The 21,832-nt window shown below is 40.6% G+C and overlaps 2 protein-coding genes across 2 annotated transcripts in view; both read right to left on the reverse strand.

The window, feature by feature from the left end:
- Positions 1-3,427, reverse strand: part of LOC139757108 (uncharacterized) — a 120,910-nt gene extending 117,483 nt beyond the window's left edge. Inside the window, exons 1-2 of the mRNA XM_071677201.1 lie at positions 3,347-3,427; positions 763-927 (exon numbers count right to left, since the gene is read on the reverse strand). The gene's annotated coding sequence lies outside the window, so the exon portion shown is untranslated. The remainder of the gene's footprint in view (positions 1-762; positions 928-3,346) is intronic.
- Positions 1-21,832, reverse strand: part of LOC139757129 (uncharacterized) — a 98,495-nt gene that overhangs the window by 19,299 nt on the left and 57,364 nt on the right. The window contains exons 8-12 of the mRNA XM_071677231.1: positions 16,611-16,849; positions 9,187-9,305; positions 7,505-7,697; positions 3,347-3,424; positions 927-1,075 (exon numbers count right to left, since the gene is read on the reverse strand). Of these exons, the coding sequence (XP_071533332.1) occupies positions 927-1,075; positions 3,347-3,424; positions 7,505-7,697; positions 9,187-9,305; positions 16,611-16,849 (778 nt within the window). The remainder of the gene's footprint in view (positions 1-926; positions 1,076-3,346; positions 3,425-7,504; positions 7,698-9,186; positions 9,306-16,610; positions 16,850-21,832) is intronic.

The following is a 21,832-nucleotide window of genomic DNA, read 5'->3' on the forward strand; positions in this document are numbered from 1 at the left end:
GAAGGTGATCATTACATGAAAGTGCACTTGGAAACTTATCGTGCTTCATTTTGCTCGAGATTTTGTTTTATATATATATATATATATATATATATATATATATATATATATATATATATATATATATATATATATATATATATATATCTTTTCTTTTAAACTATCCGCCATTTCCCGCATTAGCGAGGTAGCGTTAAGAACAGAGGACTGGGCCTTTGTGGAATATCCTCACCTGGCCCCCCTCTGTTCCTTCTTTTAGAAAAAAAAAAAAAAAAAAAACGAGAGGGGAGGATTTCCAGCCTCCCGCTCCCTTCCCTTTTAGTCGCCTTTTACGACACGCAGGGAATACGTGGGAAGTATTCTTCATCCCCTATCCCCAGGGATATATATATATATATATATATATATATATATATATATATATATATATATATATATATATATATATATATATATATATATATATACATATATATATATATATATATATATGATTATGTACAGGTGTCATGTCATTTGCGTAAAGTGTATCAAGATGTGATACGTTTGCTGTTACAAATGCCGCTGTGCCTGAGGAAGACCTCGATATACCCAATATGTGATGGTATATCTCGTACCCTTGGCCCATAAGCTTCTCTAATGCTAAATCAGTCAGGTATGTCGCCTCTCTCCTGCTAATCCGATTGTCACATCACTAGCTAGTCCGTGGGAGAGTGACGATCCAATATCTTACCTTTACCTCCATCACTTCCTTATACTTACACTATGGTATCTTCGTTACCCTTGAAGATATCCTGGAGGAGAGTGATGTGGTTTGTCTTGCTTTTGCCCGCGGCTTTCAGGGAGACTTGTGCTGACCTCGAATTGCCGGCGAGGGTTGATAGAGTCAGTAGCAATCCGGCAGTTGAACACTGTGTGTTACTCACCCTGCCAAAGGTCAAGGGGTGAGTTTATAGTAGCCACGACGCCCACTGGAGTCAACAAGTGGTCGACACATGTGAAACAGAAGCTAACACAAGACCAGCATTTAAGACTTATCAGTGACGAAAGTGTCATACGGGAGTCATTGGCAGTGCTTGGAACAGAGAAGCAACATTTACATCAAGATATCTGCAATAATAGATTATTATATTATCATCATCATTATTATTATTATTATTATTATTATTATTATTATTATTATTATTATCATTATTATTATTATTATTATTATTATTATTATTATTATTATTATTATTATTATTATTATTATTATTATTATGATTATCATTATTATTATTATTATCATTATTATTATCATTATTATTATTACTATCATTATTATCATCATCATTATTATTATTATTATTATTATTATTATTATTATTATTATTATTATCATTATTATTATTATTTTATTATTATTATTATTATTATTATTATTATTATTATTAATATTAACAATAATAACAATAATATCCTGAGCAATATAATAATAATGAAAACATTATATATCATTATTATTATTATTATCATTATTATTATCATTATTATTATTACTATCATTATTATCATCATCATTATTATCATTATTATCATTATTATTATTATTATTATTATTATTATTATTATTATTATTATTATTATTATCATTATTATTATTATTATTTTATTATTATTATTATTATTATTAATATTAACAATAATAACAATAATATCCTGAGCAATATAATAATAATGAAAACAACATTATATACATATATATATATATATACAGACAAATATAGTGCACACGAACGCACGCTTTCATAGAATACATAATACCCAACAACAGCAAGGACTCGAACCCAGGACCTGTGCGTGGTAGCTGGGTGCGCTAACCGCTCGGCTATAATCGACCTTAAATAGAGAAATGACTAATCGATTAATAGTAATTGAATACACTACGTCTCACATCCATGGGCAACGGGGTCTAGACCAATAAAATCCCATCAGGTTCATATTCTACAGAACCTAACTGTTCATACACCTCCGCGTTTGGCAGTCTGGTTCTGTGTAATGTGAGGCTGGTGGGATTAGACCGGTCTAGCTCCCGTTGCAATTTTTTTTTTTTTTGTCGCTGTCTCCCGCGTTTGCGAGGTAGCGCAAGGAAACAGACGAAAGAAAAGGCCCAACCCACCCCCATACACATGTATATAAATACGTCCACACACGCAAATATACATACCTACACAGCTTTCCATGGTTTACCCCAGACGCTTCACATGCCTTGATTCAGTCCACTGACAGCACGTCAACCCCGGTATACCACATCGCTCCATTTCACTCTATTCCTTGCCCTCCTTTCACCCTCCTGCATGTTCAGGCCCCGATCACACAAAATCTTTTTCACTCCATCTTTCCACCTCCAATTTGGTCTCCCTCTTCTCCTCGTTCCCTCCACCTCCGACACATATATCCTCTTGGTCAATCTTTCCTCACTCATTCTCTCCATGTGCCCAAACCATTTCAAAACACCCTCTTCTGCTCTCTCAACCACGCTCTTTTTATTTCCACACATCTCTCTTACCCTTACGTTACTTACTCGATCAAACCACCTCACACCACACATTGTCCTCAAACATCTCATTTCCAGCACATCCATCCTCCTGCGCACAACTCTATCCATAGCCCACACCTCGCAACCATACATTGTTGGAACCATTCCTTCAAACATACCCATTTTTGCTTTCCGAGATAATGTTCTCGACTTCCACACATTCTTCAAGGCTCCCAGAATTTTCGCCCCCTCCCCCACCCTATGATCCACTTCCGCTTCCATGGTTCCATCCGCTGCCAGATCCACTCCCAGATATCTAAAACACTTCACTTCCTCCAGTTTTTCTCCATTCAAACTCACCTCCCAATTGACTTGACCCTCAACCCTACTGTACCTAATAACCTTGCTCTTATTCACATTTACTCTTAACTTTCTTCTTTCACACACTTTACCAAACTCAGTCACCAGCTTCTGCAGTTTCTCACATGAATCAGCCACCAGCGCTGTATCATCAGCGAACAACAACTGACTCACTTCCCAAGCTCTCTCATCCCCAACAGACTTCATACTTGCCCCTCTTTCCAAAACTTGCAAATATATAGTCTAAATACAGAGTATAAAACTTCTTGACCAGCAAGTTTACGGTCTAAACACAGAGTATAAATCTCATGGACCAGCCAGCTAATAATGTAAACAGAGAGTATAAATCTTACAGACCAGCAAGCATAAAGTTTGTTCAGTGATTGTACCATACAGGACACGGATACTATCAGACAAGCTGAAGATAATGTGTGTCATTGAAACGTGAGGAACATGGAGTACACGTACATGACAGACATGAAGCCCCGAGGGTTGATGGTGTTCATGTAGGCGGCAGCATCTGCAGTCAGGTTCCACACCTTCCTTCTGCAGTAGGATAAAAACGTCCAGGAATTAGTGGAATGCATTACTAATATTATAACCTGCAGCGCCTTGCAGCCGAACATGAGAAAACACTGCATCATAAATAACATCTCGTTCTTTCATTCGTAACTGAAGAGGGAGAAATTATGAGGAGATGATTGCACAGATGTACACTGTGTACATGTACTTGTGGCTTATACACCGGGTCATTCTATTGTAATGCCAGTGTACAATGTACACATCTTTGATCTTCCAATTTAGTTTTATTTTTTATTATGTAACCACCGGATATCCCCCCCCCCCACCCCTTTTATCGGGGCCCCTGCAATGGTCAAGCATGCGCTACACTCAGTAGCAGGAGAGAGGATGGACTTCTCTTGTAGTGAGATGTTCTTCAACAAGATCATGCACCAATTCCCTCGCAGAGAAACCACATGTAGTAGGAGTCCCGTTTAACACCTTAATAGATTGTACATTAAACACTGGTACTGCAAGATACCATTCTCATGCAGTGCTACAGTACTTCACTACAATGTGTCACTACAAGGCATCCTACCCAAGCAGACCACACCGATGAACTAAGTCCTACATCACTCATACAACACCATCATACAACACCATCATACAATACCATCATACAACACCATCATACAACACCATCATACAACACCATCATATAATACCATCATACAACACCATCATACAACACCATCATACAACACCATCATATAACACCATCATACAAACAATACCATCATACAATGCCATCAGCATGTAACCCCATCATACACCACCATCATACAACACCATCATACAATACCATCATACAACACCATCATACAATACCATCATACAACACCATCATACAACACCATCATACAACACCATCATACAACACCATCATACAACACCATCATATAATACCATCATACAACACCATCATACAACACCATCATACAACACCATCATACAACACCATCATATAATACCATCATACAACACCATCATACAACACCATTATACAACACCATCATACAACACCATCATATAATACCATCATACAACACCATCATACAACACCATCATACAACACCATCATACAACACCATTATATAATACCATCATACAACACCATCATATAACACCATCATATAATACCATCATACAACACCATCATACAACACCATCATATAATACCATCATACAACACCATCATACAACACCATCATACAACACCATCATACAACACCATCATACAACACCATCATATAATACCATCATACAACACCATCATACAACACCATCATACAACACCATCATACAACACCATCATACAACACCATCATATAATACCATCATACAACACCATCATACAACACCATCATATAATACCATCATACAACACCATCATACAACACCATCATATAATACCATCATACAACACCATCATACAACACCATCATACAATACCATCATACAACACCATCATACAACACCATCATACAACACCATCATATAATACCATCATACAACACCATCATACAACACCATCATACAACACCATCATACAACACCATCATACAACACCATCATATAATACCATCATACAACACCATCATATAATACCATCATACAACACCATCATATAACACCATCATACAACACCATCATATAATACCATCATACAACACCATCATACAACACCATCATACAATACCATCATACAACACCATCATACAACACCATCATACAACACCATCATATAATACCATCATACAACACCATCATACAACACCATCATACAACACCATCATACAACACCATCATACAACACCATCATATAATACCATCATACAACACCATCATATAATACCATCATACAACACCATCATATAACACCATCATACAACACCATCATACAACACCATCATATAATACCATCATACAACACCATCATATAACACCATCATACAACACCATCATATAACACCATCATACAACACCATCATATAATACCATCATACAACACCATCATATAACACCATCATACAACACCATCATATAATACCATCATACAACACCATCATACAACACCATCATACAACACCATCATATAATACCATCATACAACACCATCATACAACACCATCATATAATACCATCATACAACACCATCATACAACACCATCATACAACACCATCATACAACACCATCATATAATACCATCATACAACACCATCATATAATACCATCATACAACACCATCATATAACACCATCATACAACACCATCATATAATACCATCATACAACACCATCATATAATACCATCATACAACACCATCATATAACACCATCATACAACACCATCATATAACACCATCATACAACACCATCATATAATACCATCATACAACACCATCATATAATACCATCATACAACACCATCATACAACACCATCATATAATACCATCATACAACACAATCATACAACACCATTATACAACACCATCATATAATACCATCATACAACACCATCATATAATACCATCATACAACACAATCATACAACACCATCATACAACACCATCATATAATACCATCATACAACACCATCATATAATACCATCATACAACACCATCATATAACACCATCATACAACACCATCATACAACACCATCATACAACACCATCATATAATACCATCATACAACACCATCATACAACACCATCATATAATACCATCATACAACACCATCATACAACACCATCATACAACACCATCATACAACACCATCATACAACACCATCATATAATACCATCATACAACACCATCATATAACACCATCATACAACACCATCATATAACACCATCATACAACACCATCATATAATACCATCATACAACACCATCATATAATACCATCATACAACACCATCATACAACACCATCATATAATACCATCATACAACACAATCATACAACACCATTATACAACACCATCATATAATACCATCATACAACACCATCATATAATACCATCATACAACACAATCATACAACACCATCATACAACACCATCATATAATACCATCATACAACACCATCATATAATACCATCATACAACACCATCATACAACACCATCATACAACACCATCATACAACACCATCATACAACACCATCATATAATACCATCATACAACACCATCATACAACACCATCATACAACACCATCATACAACACCATCATACAACACCATCATACAATACCATCATACAACACCATCATACAACACCATCATATAATACCATCATACAATACCATCATACAACACCATCATACAACACCATCATACAATACCATCATACAACACCATCATACAACACCATCATACAACACCATCATATAATACCATCATACAACACCATCATACAACACCATCATACAACACCATCATATAATACCATCATACAATACCATCATACAACACCATCATACAACACCATCATACAATACCATCATACAACACCATCATACAACACCATCATACAACACCATCATACAACACCATCATACAACACCATCATCATGTAACACCGTAACACACCAGTGCATCAGTAATGGGAACTGATACCAGGGAAATGCTTCCCTAAGCCTCTCACTCAGCGAGATAGGATGAAAAAAATATCCTAAATTTACCAATACAAGTCAGAACCAAGAAAACAGTTTAGTTTATATTGAAGCGAGATTTCTCTTCACCACTTCATATAATTTACTGTCATTTTTATCATTATGATTATCATTATTATTATTATTATTATTATTATTATTATTATTATTATCATTATCATTATCATTATTATCATTATTATTATCATTATGAAACATCTGCCACTCACTTGTCGGATATACAAGTCAACTTCATAAGGAGTGGGGAATTTTCCCACAAAACGAACATTCTTAGAACTATTGACTTTCCCCTTTTTTCGAAGCTAAACGTTCATCCGTCATTTGGCAGCGCCCTTAAGCGAGCGAAGCCCATCCATCCACTAACCACTTTCGGGGGATGACTTGCCTGATCATGGTCTTTAGGCAGTTGTCCTGCAGCTCAGCGATAGCAGATGGTGCCCAGGAGTTTGTGTAGGTGACCCATCTCGGGGTGAGGACCTCCTTCTCCCCATCCGGGAACGTGGTGGTGTTAGGCAAGTTCTCCCACAGGAAGAAGTCCTGACTCCCGTAGTAGCCAGGGGAGAGCGGCAGCGAGCCGCCTGGTGGAGGAAGATGGAACTGGTGATGTCTTACGGTAAGGGTTGAAGGAATGGTGGGAGTCGCGAGAAATGTCTCTTGAAATAGAGTTCCTCTGAAATTTCATGGGCTCTGCTGGGCCACTGGTCTTGATGGTTTACAGAGATTCTAAAAACAATGCAAATTCGTCTGCAGTCTATACTCTTTCGTTAAGGCGAATCAGGGGGGATATAAACGCCTGATATATGCATTTTTCTTAAGTGTTTGCCATCAGCTTCACGCAAGTGTCTCTGTGTGCTTTATACGTGCTATCATATACATTTAGAATCATCTCTGATCACACCAATTGATCCCAACAGGATAGCTCGTATATACACCCGTGTACGTGTGTTTTAGAACGTGCCCACTGTCGAGTGACATCTAGTTCCAGACTCAGTCCCACTGCTGAGGGACTACGGCCTGTCACATATTAACACACGCCCACACACAAAGTCAACATATCCCATTAATATTATATGGAATGAAGTAAATTAACAGCAGACCCTGATACGTGCCATCCAAGAACGATGGAAGACGCTGATAATGAGGTGGTTAAACCCTTTATTGTTCCTTTCTACAAGTTACAGGCCACAGGAAAAGTATCAGGGCACTGGAAGTCTGCCATCATAACACCGATATAACAAAAAAAGGCAAGAAGTTCCTGCCTTAAAAACTAGAACCCAATCACCTTCGAGTTTCTTCGTTCGTAAACCTATAGAAACCATCATTCAGGACAAAGTTGTAAATCATTCACAGGAAATTTAACGATTCAAAACATGTCTTTCGAAGAAACTTTTCCCATCTGTCAAATCTGCATGATTTCCTTAATGATATGGTCAGCAAGTATGATGAAGCTTGAGCTACTGATGTCATCTTTTTCGAGTTCTAGGAAGCAATCGTTAAACTCTTAATGGGTAAAGGGAGACCTGACCACTCTACAAATCCCAGAAACAATCTAAATCAATGCTCTTGTCATCACGGTGATATAATCAAACCTCTACGGTGTACTATCATCTCTAAGTGCCCGCCCCACGATTCGAACCCGGGTCAGTATTCGATATAACTGGAGAGGGCAACCACTTGGCGGTGACGGTGCAGAGCGATCGGGGTCTCCTTCAACCCATCAGGTCACGAGAGATGGCGAGGAATTTTATGAACTCCAGAAGACGGTCTGAGATGGGCGGCTTTCGTGCCGTCATGGCCAAGTGGTTTACACTACCCACTACTGTAGAGATCAATGATTAATAATAATCATGCTCTTCCTTCAATGATACCCTAACCATTACATGATGAAGTGAGACGTAGAGATCAGTGATTAATAATAATCATGTTCTTCCTTCAGTGATACTCCAACCATTACATGAAGAAGTGAGACGTACAGACCAATGATTAATATTAATCATGCTCCCTCTTCAATGACACTCCTGACCATTACATGATAAGAGACCTATACATGAGCGAGGTCAACATTACCATAGTCGTCACACTTAAGGGCGTAGATGACCTGCCGTTGGCTGAAGGAGAAGTAGGCGAGGTGAGACAGCTTCTGCCAGCGTTCTGTATAGCTCCCGTCGGCCACAACTTGATATTTCCTGTCCAGAAAAACAAGATGATTCAGTTCCCGTCACTTACTACCCTTGCGCCCCCTTCACTTGCCACCCTCGCGCCCCATTCACTTACTACCCTCGCGCCCCCTTATCTAATACCGTCAGATACTTAACAGTACAGAAATAAAATGGAAATTACGGAAAAATGGATAACATTTGCGGGAACAGATGGAGAAATCAAGATATGAGTTTTCAGACGCGAAAAAGGAAGCCTAGTGTGACCATGTTATACCTAAGGTCTTTTGTCTGTTTCCGCTAATGTTTATGAGCTATATAAATTAAACCTCAAGAGAGAAGAAGCAAGCAAGTCGCTTTTCTACAAAAAGGGTTGTCATGTCTTTATGGTTTTGGTATCAACGACTCCTTTTAGTTTGTATATCAAACTTTCATTCTTTTTTTTTTCTTGGATTTTCCTATAGCTGTCGTGTATATATATATATATATATATATATATATATATATATATATATATATATATATATATATATATATATATATATATATATATATATATATATATATTGGAAAGGATCACAATTTTGCGCGTTATCAAGATATTCCTGAGTCCACGAGTCCACGGGGAAAATGAAACACGATAAGTTCCCAAGTGCACTTTCGTGTAATAATCACATCATCAGGGGAGACACAAGAGGGAAATATAAGTCAGTTGATATAAAACGAAGAGACGAAGCTAGGACGCCATTTGGTAAACATTTGATTGTCGATCACATGTTTACCAAATGGCGTCCTAGCTTCGTCTCTTCGATGTATATCAACTGACTGTTATATTTCTTTCTTGTGTCTCCCCTGATGATGTGATTATTACACGAAAGTGCACTTGGGAACTTTTCGTGTTTCATTTTCCCCGTGGACTCATAGGAATATATTTTTTTTTTTTTTGCTTTGTCGCTGTCTCCCGCGTTTGCGAGGTAGCGCAAGGAAACAGACGAAAGAAATGGCCCAACCCACCCCCATACACATGTATATACATACGTCCACACACGCAAATATACATACCTACACAGCTTTCCATGGTTCACCCCAGACGCTTCACATGCCTTGATTCAATCCACTGACAGCACGTCAACCCCGGTATACCACATCGATCCAATTCACTCTATTCCTTGCCCTCCTTTCACCCTCCTGCATGTTCAGGCCCCGATCACACAAAATCTTTTTCACTCCATCTTTCCACCTCCAATTTGGTCTCCCACTTCTCCTCGTTCCCTCCACCTCCGACACATATATCCTCTTGGTCAATCTTTCCTCACTCATTCTCTCCATGTGCCCAAACCGTTTCAAAACACCCTCTTCTGCTCTCTCAACCACGCTCTTTTTATTTCCACACATCTCTCTTACCCTTACGTTACTTACTCGATCAAACCACCTCACACCACACATTGTCCTCAAACATCTCATTTCCAGCACATCCATCCTCCTGCGCACACATAGCCCACGCCTCGCAACCATACAACATTGTTGGAACCACTATTCCTTCAAACATACCCATTTTTGCTTTCCGAGATAATGTTCTCGACTTCCACACATTCTTCAAGGCTCCCAGGATTTTCGCCCCCTCCCCCACCCTATGATCTACTTCCGCTTCCATGGTTCCATCCGCTGCCAGATCTACTCCCAGATATCTAAAACACTTTACTTCCTCCAGTTTTTCTCCATTCAAACTTACCTCCCAATTGACTTGACCCTCAACCCTACTGTACCTAATTACCTTGCTCTTATTCACATTTACTCTTAACTTTCTTCTTTCACACACTTTACCAAACTCAGTCACCAGCTTCTGCAGTTTCTCACATGAATCAGCCACCAGCGCTGTATCAACAGCGAACAACAATTGACTCACTTCCCAAGCTCTCTCATCCACAACAGACTTCATACTTGCCCCTCTTTCCAAAACTCTTGCATTTACCTCCCTAACAACCCCATCCATAAACAAATTAAACAACCATGGAGACATCACACACCCCTGCCGCAAACCTACATTCACTGAGAACCAATCACTTTCCTCTCTTCCTACACGTACACATGCCTTACATCCTCGATAAAAACTTTTCACTGCTTCTAACAACTTGCCTCCCACACCATATATTCTTAATACCTTCCACAGAGCATCTTTATCAACTCTATCATATGCCTTCTCCAGATCCATAAATGCTACATACAAATCCATTTGCCTTTCTAAGTATTTCTCACATACATTCTTCAAAGCAAACACCTGATCCACACATCCTCTACCACTTCTGAAACCACACTGCTCTTCCCCAATCTGATGCTCTGTACATGCCTTCACCCTCTCAATCAATACCCTCCCATATAATCTACCAGGAATACTCAACAAACTTATACCTCTGTAATTTGAGCACTCATTCTTATCCCCTTTGCCTTTGTACAATGGCACTATGCACGCATTCCGCCAATCCTCAGGCACCTCACCATGAGTCATACATACTTTAAATAACCTTACCAACCAGTCAATAATACAGTCACCCCCTTTTTTAATGAATTCCACTGCAATACCATCCAAACCCGCTGCCTTGCCGGCTTTCATATATATATATATATATATATATATATATATATATATATATATATATATATATATATATATATCTACAACTCCAGCCCATCCTCAACTACTGGGCTGCAACTCCAGCAAGGACATGGTCACACCCATCGACAACGGTAACCTCCAGAAGACCGATTTCGACGATGAAGGCCTGCACTGTGGCTGAGAGATTGACTTGAGGAGGCAGAAGTGATATTGTGACAGTGATTGTGTCAGCGTCGCGTCGCCTCGCCGCAGTGTATCGAGACAGACTTCCCCAGAACTTTTAAAGGGGAAGTAAATGTTTATAGTTGTGTTAATGGAGTGATAGTTTTCATGCATGGTGTTTTTGACAAGAAAATAGTGAAGTGGGAGAAAAATGTAGCTTAGACATTGAAGCTTATTGACACAGTGGTGAAATTGATGAAAACTGCTATTGACGTTTGTGTGAATAAATTGTACATTTCCTTTCCATAGCCAGAGGTTGAACCATTATGTGACATTCATTTTTTTTTCATTCATTTCAAGCTAAGGGTTTGTTTTCTAAATTGTTTCTTACATTTTTCATATGTATATATATGTATGTGTGTGTGTGTGTGTGTATGTGCATATGTGTGTGTGTGTGTGTGTGTGTGTATATGTATATATATATGTATATTATCCCTGGGGATAGGGGTGAAAGAATACTTCCCACGTATTCCTCGCGTGTCGTAGAAAGCGACTAGAGGGGACGGGAGCGGGGGGCCGGAAATCCTCCCCTCCTTGTATTAACTTTCTAAAATGGGAAACAGAAGAAGGAGTCACGCGGGGAGTGATCATCCTCCTCGAAGGCTCAGAGTGGGGTGCCTAAATGTGTGTGGATGTAACCAAGATGTGAAAAAAGGAGAGATAGGTAGTATGTTTGAGGAAAGGAACCTGGATGTTTTGGCTCTGAGTGAAACGAAGCTCAAGGGTAAAGGGGAAGAGTGGTTTGGAAATGTCTGGGGAGTGAAGTCAGGGGTTAGTGAGAGGACAAGAGCAAGGGAAGGAGTAGCAATACTCCTGAAACAGGAGTTGTGGGAGTATGTGATAGAATGTAAGAAAGTAAATTCTCGATTAATATGGGTAAAATTGAAAGTTGATGGAGAGAGATGGGTGATTATTGGTGCATATGCACCTGGGCATGAGAAGAAAGATCATGAGAGGCAAGTGTTTTGGGAGCAGCTAAATGAGTGTGTTAGCGGTTTTGATGCACGAGACCGGGTTATAGTGATGGGTGATTTAAATGCAAAGGTGAGTAATGTGGCAGTTGAGGGAATAATTGGTATGCATGGGGTGTTCAGTGTTGTAAATGGAAATGGTGAAGAGCTTGTAGATTTATGTGCTGAAAAAGGACTGATGATTGGGAATACCTGGTTTAAAAAGCGAGATATACATAAGTATACTTATGTAAGTAGGAGAGATGGCCAGAGAGCGTTATTGGATTACGTGTTAATTGACAGGCGTGCGAAAGAGAGACTTTTGGATGTTAATGTGCTGAGAGGTGCAACTGGAGGGATGTCTGATCATTATCTTGTGGAGGCTAAGGTGAAGATTAGTATGGGTTTTCAGAAAAGAGGAGTGAATGTTGGGGTGAAGAAGGTGGTGAGAGTAAGTGAGCTTGGGAAGGAGACCTGTGTGGGGAAGTACCAGGAGAGACTGTGTACAGAATGGAAAAAGGTGAGAACAATGGAAGTAAGGGGAGTGGGGGAGGAATGGGATGTATTTAGGGAATCAGTGATGGATTGCGCAAAAGATGCTTGTGGCATGAGAAGAGTGGGAGGTGGGCTGTTTAGAAAGGGTAGTGAGTGGTGGGATGAAGAAGTAAGAGTATTAGTGAAAGAGAAGAGAGAGGCATTTGGACGATTTTTGCAGGGAAAAAATGCAATTGAGTGGGAGAAGTATAAAAGAAAGAGACAGGAGGTCAAGAGAAAGGTGCAAGAGGTGAAAAAAAGGGCAAATGAGAGTTGGGGTGAGAGACTATCAGTAAATTTTAGGGAAAATAAAAAGATGTTCTGGAAGGAGGTAAATAGGGTGCGTAAGACAAGGGAGCAAATGGGAACTTCAGTGAAGGGCGTAAATGGGGAGGTGATAACAAGTAGCGGTGATGTGAGAAGGAGATGGAATGAGTATTTTGAAGGTTTGTTGAATGTGTCTGATGACAGAGTGGCAGATATAGGGTGTTTTGGTCGAGGTGGTGTGCAAAGTGAGAGGGTTAGGGAAAATGATTTGGTAAACAGAGAAGAGGTAGTAAAAGCTTTGCGGAAGATGAAAGCCGGCAAGGCAGCAGGTTTGGATGGTATTGCAGTGGAATTTATTAAGAAAGGGGGGTGACTGTATTGTTGACTGGTTGGTAAGGTTATTTAATGTATGTATGACTCATGGTGAGGTGCCTGAGGATTGGCGGAATGCGTGCATAGTGCCATTGTACAAAGGCAAAGGGGATAAGAGTGAGTGCTCAAATTACAGAGGTATAAGTTTGTTGAGTATTCCTGGTAAATTATATGGGAGGGTATTGATTGAGAGGGTGAAGGCATGTACAGAGCATCAGATTGGGGAAGAGCAGTGTGGTTTCAGAAGTGGTAGAGGATGTGTGGATCAGGTGTTTGCTTTGAAGAATGTATGTGAGAAATACTTAGAAAAGCAAATGGATTTGTATGTAGCATTTATGGATCTGGAGAAGGCATATGATAGAGTTGATAGAGATGCTCTGTGGAAGGTATTAAGAATATATGGTGTGGGAGGCAAGTTGTTAGAAGCAGTGAAAAGTTTTTATCGAGGATGTAAGGCATGTGTACGTGTAGGAAGAGAGGAAAGTGATTGGTTCTCAGTGAATGTAGGTTTGCGGCAGGGGTGTGTGATGTCTCCATGGTTGTTTAATTTGTTTATGGATGGGGTTGTAAGGGAGGTAAATGCAAGAGTCCTGGAAAGAGGGGCAAGTATGAAGTCTGTTGGGGATGAGAGAGCTTGGGAAGTGAGTCAGTTGTTGTTCGCTGATGATACAGCGCTGGTGGCTGATTCATGTGAGAAACTGCAGAAGCTGGTGACTGAGTTTGGTAAAGTGTGTGGAAGAAGAAAGTTGAGAGTAAATGTGAATAAGAGCAAGGTTATTAGGTACAGTAGGAGTGAGGGTCAAGTCAATTGGGAGGTGAGTTTGAATGGAGAAAAACTGGAGGAAGTGAAGTGTTTTAGATATCTGGGAGTGGATCTGTCAGCGGATGGAACCATGGAAGCGGAAGTGGATCATAGGGTGGGGGAGGGGGCGAAAATTTTGGGAGCCTTGAAAAATGTGTGGAAGTCGAGAACACTATCTCGGAAAGCAAAAATGGGTATGTTTGAGGGAATAGTGGTTCCAACAATGTTGTATGGTTGCGAGGCGTGGGCTATGGATAGAGATGTGCGCAGGAGGATGGATGTGCTGGAAATGAGATGTTTGAGGACAATGTGTGGTGTGAGGTGGTTTGATCGAGTAAGTAACGTAAGGGTAAGAGAGATGTGTGGAAATAAAAAGAGCGTGGTTGAGAGAGCAGAAGAGGGTGTTTTGAAATGGTTTGGGCACATGGAGAGAATGAGTGAGGAGAGATTGACCAAGAGGATATATGTGTCGGAGGTGGAGGGAACGAGGAGAAGAGGGAGACCAAATTGGAGGTGGAAAGATGGAGTGAAAAAGATTTTGTGTGATCGGGGCCTGAACATGCAGGAGGGTGAAAGGAGGGCAAGAAATAGAGTGAATTGGAGTCATGTGGTATACAGGGGTTGACGTGCTGTCAGTGGATTGAAGCAAGGCATGTGAAGTGTCTGGGGTAAACCATGGAAAGCTGTGTAGGTATGTATATTTGCGTGTGTGGACGTGTGTATGTACATGTGTATGGGGGGGGGGGTTGGGCCATTTCTTTCGTCTGTTTCCTTGCGCTACCTCGCAAACGCGGGAGACAGCGACAAAGTATAAAAAAAAAAAAAAAAAAAAAAAAAAAAAAATATATATATATATATATATATATATATATATATATATATTTCTTTTCTTTTAAACTATTTGCCATTTCCCGCGTTAGCGAGGTAGCGTTAAGAACAGAGGACTGGGCCTTTTTTGGAATATCCTCACCTGGCCCCCTCTGTTCCTTCTTTTGGAAAATTAAAAATAAAAAGAGAGGGGAGGATTTCCAGCCCCCCGCTCCCTCCCCTTTTAGTCGCCTTCTACGACACGCAGGGAATACGTGGGAAGTATTCTTAATCCCCTATCCCCTAATGCGGGAAATGGCGAATAGTTTGAAAGAATATATATATATATATATATATATATATATATATATATATATATATATATATATATATATATATATATTCTCCCCTATCCCTGGCGACTGGGGAGATAGAATATTGCACACGCATTTTCTGCGTGTTCTAGAGGGAAACTAAGAGGGGACGGAGCGGGAGACTGGAAATCCTCCACTCATGTATCACTTTCCAGGAGGAACAGAACAAGGAGCCAAGTGAGGATTTGTTTTCCTTCTTTCCTGCGATGCTCTGTCACCTGATGTCGATGTTCTTTCGCCCACGCAGGAAAAGGCAAAGAAAATGTAGGGAAGAAAAATATCAATTTAGAATCGTTCCTTAGGGAAAATAGTGCGGCATAAGTCAGAGAATAGGCTTGGGACAATGAGGCGTCGGCCTGAACATCCCAGGGGGATCCTATCCCAGAGCCTTACCCATCATCCCTGTGGATCATATTACAGGTGGGCGCACCGCTGCTGCTGCCCAGCAGGTCTTTAAGACACGCTGAGTACATGGGCAACTGGGAAGCCACTTCATCGCCCAAATATTCGTCTCGACGGCGCCTGAACCTGAAGAATGGTATCTTCTTCGGGCGGCAGATGGCGTTGGTGTGCAGCCCCAGGTTATCAACCATGACAAAGCCGTTGGAAGGCTGGAAGCCCAAGATCTCCAGCTGGAAAGGACACGATATGGCCATACATGGAGAGGATAGTGAGGGAGGAGGGAGATGACATAGTACATAATGCTGGGATAAACACTTGGAATATCAGAATTAAAGTGGTACCAGAAGTGCTCCTACAGGAGAGTATTTGGAAACAATGTGCAACATAATGGTTGTAGACTCACGAGATATATTCTCTCTCTCTCTCTCTCTCTCTCTCTCTCTCTCTCTCTCTCTCTCTCTCTCTCTCTCTCTCTCTCTCTCTCTCTCTCTCTCTCTCTCTCTCTTTATTGGGGAAGAGCAGTGTGGTTTCAGAAGTGGTAAAGGATGTGTGGATCAGGTGTTTGCTTTCAAGAATGTATGTGAGAAATACTTAGAAAAACAAATGGATTTGTATGTACCATTTATGGATCTAGAGAAGGCATATGATAGAGTTGATAGAGATGCTCTGTGGAAGGTACTAAGAATATATGGTGTGGAGGGCAAGTTGTTAGAAACAGTGAAAAGTTTTTATCGTGCATGTAAGGCATGTGTACGTGTAGGAAGAGAGGAAAGTGATTGGATCTCAGTGAATGTAGGTTTGCGGCAGGGGTGTGTGATGTCTCCATGGTTGTTTAATGTGTTTATGGATGGGGTTGTTAAGGAGGTGAATGCAAGAGTTTTGGAAAGAGGGGCAAGTATGAAGTCTGTTGGGGATGAGAGAGCTTGGGAAGTGAGTCAGTTGTTGTTCGCTGATGATACAGCGCTGGTGGCTGATTCATGTGAGAAACTGCAGAAGCTGGTGACTGAGTTTGGTAAAGTGTGTGAAAGAAGAAAGTTAAGAGTAAATGTGAATAAGAGCAAGGTTATTAGGTACAATAGGGTTGAGGGTCAAGTCAGTTGGGAGGTAAGTTTGAATGGAGAAAAACTGGAGAAAGTAAAGTGTTTTAGATATCTGGGAGTGGATCTGGCAGCGGATGGAACCATGGAAGCGGAAGTGAATCATACGGTGGGGGAAGGGGCAAAAATCTTAGGAGCCTTGAAGAACGTGTGGAAGTCGAGAACATTATCTCCGAAAGCAAAAATGGGTATCTTTGAAGGAATAGTGGTTCCAACAATGTTGTATGGTTCCGAGGCGTGGGCTATGGATAGAGTTGTGCGCAAGAGGGTGGATGTGCTGGAAATGAGATGTTTGAGGACAATATGTGGTGTGAGGTGGTTTGATCGAGTAAGTAATGTAAGGGTAAGAGAGATGTGTGGAAATAAGAAGAGCGTGGTTGAGAGAGCAGAAGAGAGTGTTTTGAAATGGTTTGGGCACATGGAGAGAATGAGTGAGGAAAGATTGACCAAGAGGATGTATGTGACGGAGGTGGAGGGAACGAGAAGTGGGAGACCAAATTGGAGGTGGAAAGATGGAGTGAAAAAGATTTGGAGTGATCGGGACCTGAACATGCAGGAGGGTGAAAGGCAGGCAAGGAATAGAGTGAATTGGATCGATGTGGTATACCGGGGTCGACGTGCTGTCAATGGATTGAATCAGGGCATGTGAAGCGTCTGGGGTAAACCATGGAAAGTTGTGTGGGGCCTAGATGTGGAAAGGGAGCTGTGGTTTCGGGCATCATTGCATGAAAGCTAGAGACTGAGTGTGAACGAATGGGGCCTTTGTTGTCTTTTCCTAGCGCTACCTCGCACACATGAAGGGGGGAGGGGGATGATATTCCATGTCTGGCGAGGTGGCGATGGGAATGAATAAAGGCAGACAGTGTGAATTGTGTGCATGTGTATATATGTATATGTATATATATGTATATGTATATGTATATGTATATATATGTATATGTATATGTATATGTATATATATATGTGTACATTGAGATGTATGGGTATGTATATTTGCGTGTGGAGACGTGTATGTATATACATATGTATGGGGGTGGGTTGGGCCATTCCTTTCGTCTGTTTCCTTGCGCTACCTCACAAACGCGGGAGACAGCGACAAAGCAAAATAATAAAAAAATAATAATATACATATATATATATATATATATATATATATATATATATATATATATACATATATATATATATATATATATATATATATATATATATATATATATATATATATATATATATATATATATATATATATATATATATATATACGATGTGGGAGGCAAGTTGTTAGAAGCAGTGAAAAGTTTCTATCGAGGTTGTAAGGCATGTGTACGTGTAGGAAGAGAGGAGAGTGATTGGTTCTCAGTGAATGTAGGTTTGCGGCAGGGGTGTGTGATGTCTCCACGATTGCTTAATTTGTTTATGGATGGGGTTGTTAGGGAGGTGAATGCAAGAATTTTGGAAAGAGGGGCAAGTATGAAGTCTGTTGTGGATGAGAGAGCTTGGGAAGTGAGTCAGTTGTTGTTCGCTGATGATACAGCGCTGGTGGCTGATTCATGTGAGAAACTGCAGAAGCTGGTAACTGAGGTTGGTAAAGTGTGTAAAAGAGGAAAATTAAGAGTAAATGTGAATAAGAGCAAGATTATTAGGTACAGTAGGGTTGAGGGTCAAGTCAATTGGGAGGTAAGTTTGAATGGAGAAAAACTGGAGGAAGTAAAGTGTTTTAGATATCTGGGAGTGGATCTGGCAGCGGATGGAACCATGGAAGCGGTAGTGGATCATAGGGTGGGGGAGGGGGCGAAAATCCTGGGAGCCTTGAAGAATGTGTGGAAGTCGAGAACATTATCTCGGGAGGCAAAAATGGCTATGTTTGAAGGAATAGTGGTTCCAACAATGTTGTATGGTTGCGAGGCGTGGGCTATGGATAGAGCTGTGCACAGGAGGATGGATGTGCTGGAAATGAGATGTCTGAGGACAATGTGTGGTGTGAGGTGGTTTGATCGAGTAAGTAACGTAAGGGTAAGAGAGATGTGTAGAAATAAAAAGAGCGTTGTTGAGAGAGCAGAAGAGGGTGTTTTGAAATGGTTTGGGCACATGGAGAGAATGAGTGAGGAAAGATTGACCAAGAGGATATATGTGTCGGAGGTGGAGGGAACGAGGAGAAGTGGGAGACCAAATTGGAGGTGGAAAGATGGAGTGAAAAAGATTTTGTGTGATCGGGGCCTGAACATGCAGGAGGGTGAAAGGAGGGCAAGGAATAGAGTGAATTGGATCGATGTGTGTGTGGTGTGTGTCTCCCGCGTTTGCGAGGTAGCGCAAGGAAACAAACGAAAGAAATGGCCCAACCCACCCCCATACACATGTATATACATACGTACACACACGCAAATATACATACCTACACAGCTTTCCATGGTTTACCCAAGACGCTTCAGATGCCCTGATTCAACCCACTGACAGCACGTCAACCCCGGTATACCACATCGATCCAATTCACTCTATTCCTTGCCCTCCTTTCACCCTCCTGCATGTTCAGGCCCCGATCACACAAAATCTTTTTCACTCCATCTTTCCACCTCCAATTTGGTCTCCCACTTCTCCTCGTTCCCTCCACCTCCGACACATATATCCTCTTGGTCAATCTTTCCTCACTCATTCTCTCCATGTGCCCAAACCATTTCAAAACACCCTCTTCTGCTCTCTCAACCACGCTCTTTTTATTTCCACACCTCTCTCTTACCCTTACGTTACTTACTCGATCAAACCACCTCACACCACACATTGTCCTCAAACATCTCATTTTCAGCACATTCATCCTCTTGCGCACAACTCTATCCATAGCCCACGCCTCGCAACCATACAACATTGTTGGAACCACTATTCCTTCAAACATACCCATTTTTGCTTTCCGAGATAATGTTCTCGACTTCCACACATTCTTCAAGGCTCCCAGAATTTTCGCCCCCTCCCCCACCCTATGATCCACTTCCGCTTCCATGGTTCCATCCGCTGCCAGATCCACTCCCAGATATCTAAAACACTTAACTTCCTCCAGTTTTTATCCATTCAAACTCACCTCCCAACTGACTTGACCCTCAACCGTACTGTACCTAATAACCTTGCTCTTATTCACATTTACTCTTAACTTTCTTCTTTCACACACTTTACCAAACTCAGTCACCAGCTTCTGCAGTTTCTCACATGAATCAGCCACCAGCGCTGTATCATCAGAGAACAACAACTGACTCACTTCCCATGCTCTCTCATCCCTAACAGACTTCATACTTGCCCCTCTTTCCAAAACTCTTGTATTCACCTCCCTAACAGCCCCATCCATAAACAAATTAAACAGCCATGGAGACATCACACACCCCTGCCGCAAACCTACATTCACTGAGATCCATTCACTTTCCTCTCTTCCTACACTTACATCCTCGATAAAAACTTTTCACTGCTACTAACAACTTGCCTCCCACACCATATATTCTTAATACCTTCCACAGAGCATCTCTATCAACTCTATCATAAGCCTTCTCCAGATCCATAAATGCTACATACAAATCCATTTACTTTTCTAAGTATTTCTCACATACATTCTTCAAAGCAAACACCTGATCCACACATCCTCTACCACTTCTGAAACCACACTGCTCTTCCCCAATCTGATGCTCTGTACATGCCTTCACCCTCTCAATCAATACCCTCCCATATAATCTACCAGGAATACTCAACAAACTTATACCTCTGTAATTTGAGCACTCACTCTTATCCCCTTTGCCTTTGTACAATGGCACTATGCACGCATTCCGCCAATCCTCAGGCACCTCACCATGAGTCATACATACATTAAATAACTTTACCAACCAGTCAATAATAGTCACCCCCTTTTTTAATAAATTCCACTGCAATACCATCCAAACCTGCTGCCTTGCCGGCTTTCATCTTCCGCAAAGCTTTTACTACCTCTTCTCTGTTTACCAAATCATTTTCCCTAACCCTCTCACTTTGCACACCACCTCGACCAAAACACCCTATATCTGCCACTCTATCATCAAACACATTCCACAAACCTTCAAAATACTCACTCCATCTCCTTCTCACATCACCACTACTTGTTAT

Source organism: Panulirus ornatus, chromosome 24 (genome assembly GCF_036320965.1).
Source record: "Panulirus ornatus isolate Po-2019 chromosome 24, ASM3632096v1, whole genome shotgun sequence".
Classification (NCBI taxonomy): domain Eukaryota; kingdom Metazoa; phylum Arthropoda; class Malacostraca; order Decapoda; family Palinuridae; genus Panulirus; species Panulirus ornatus.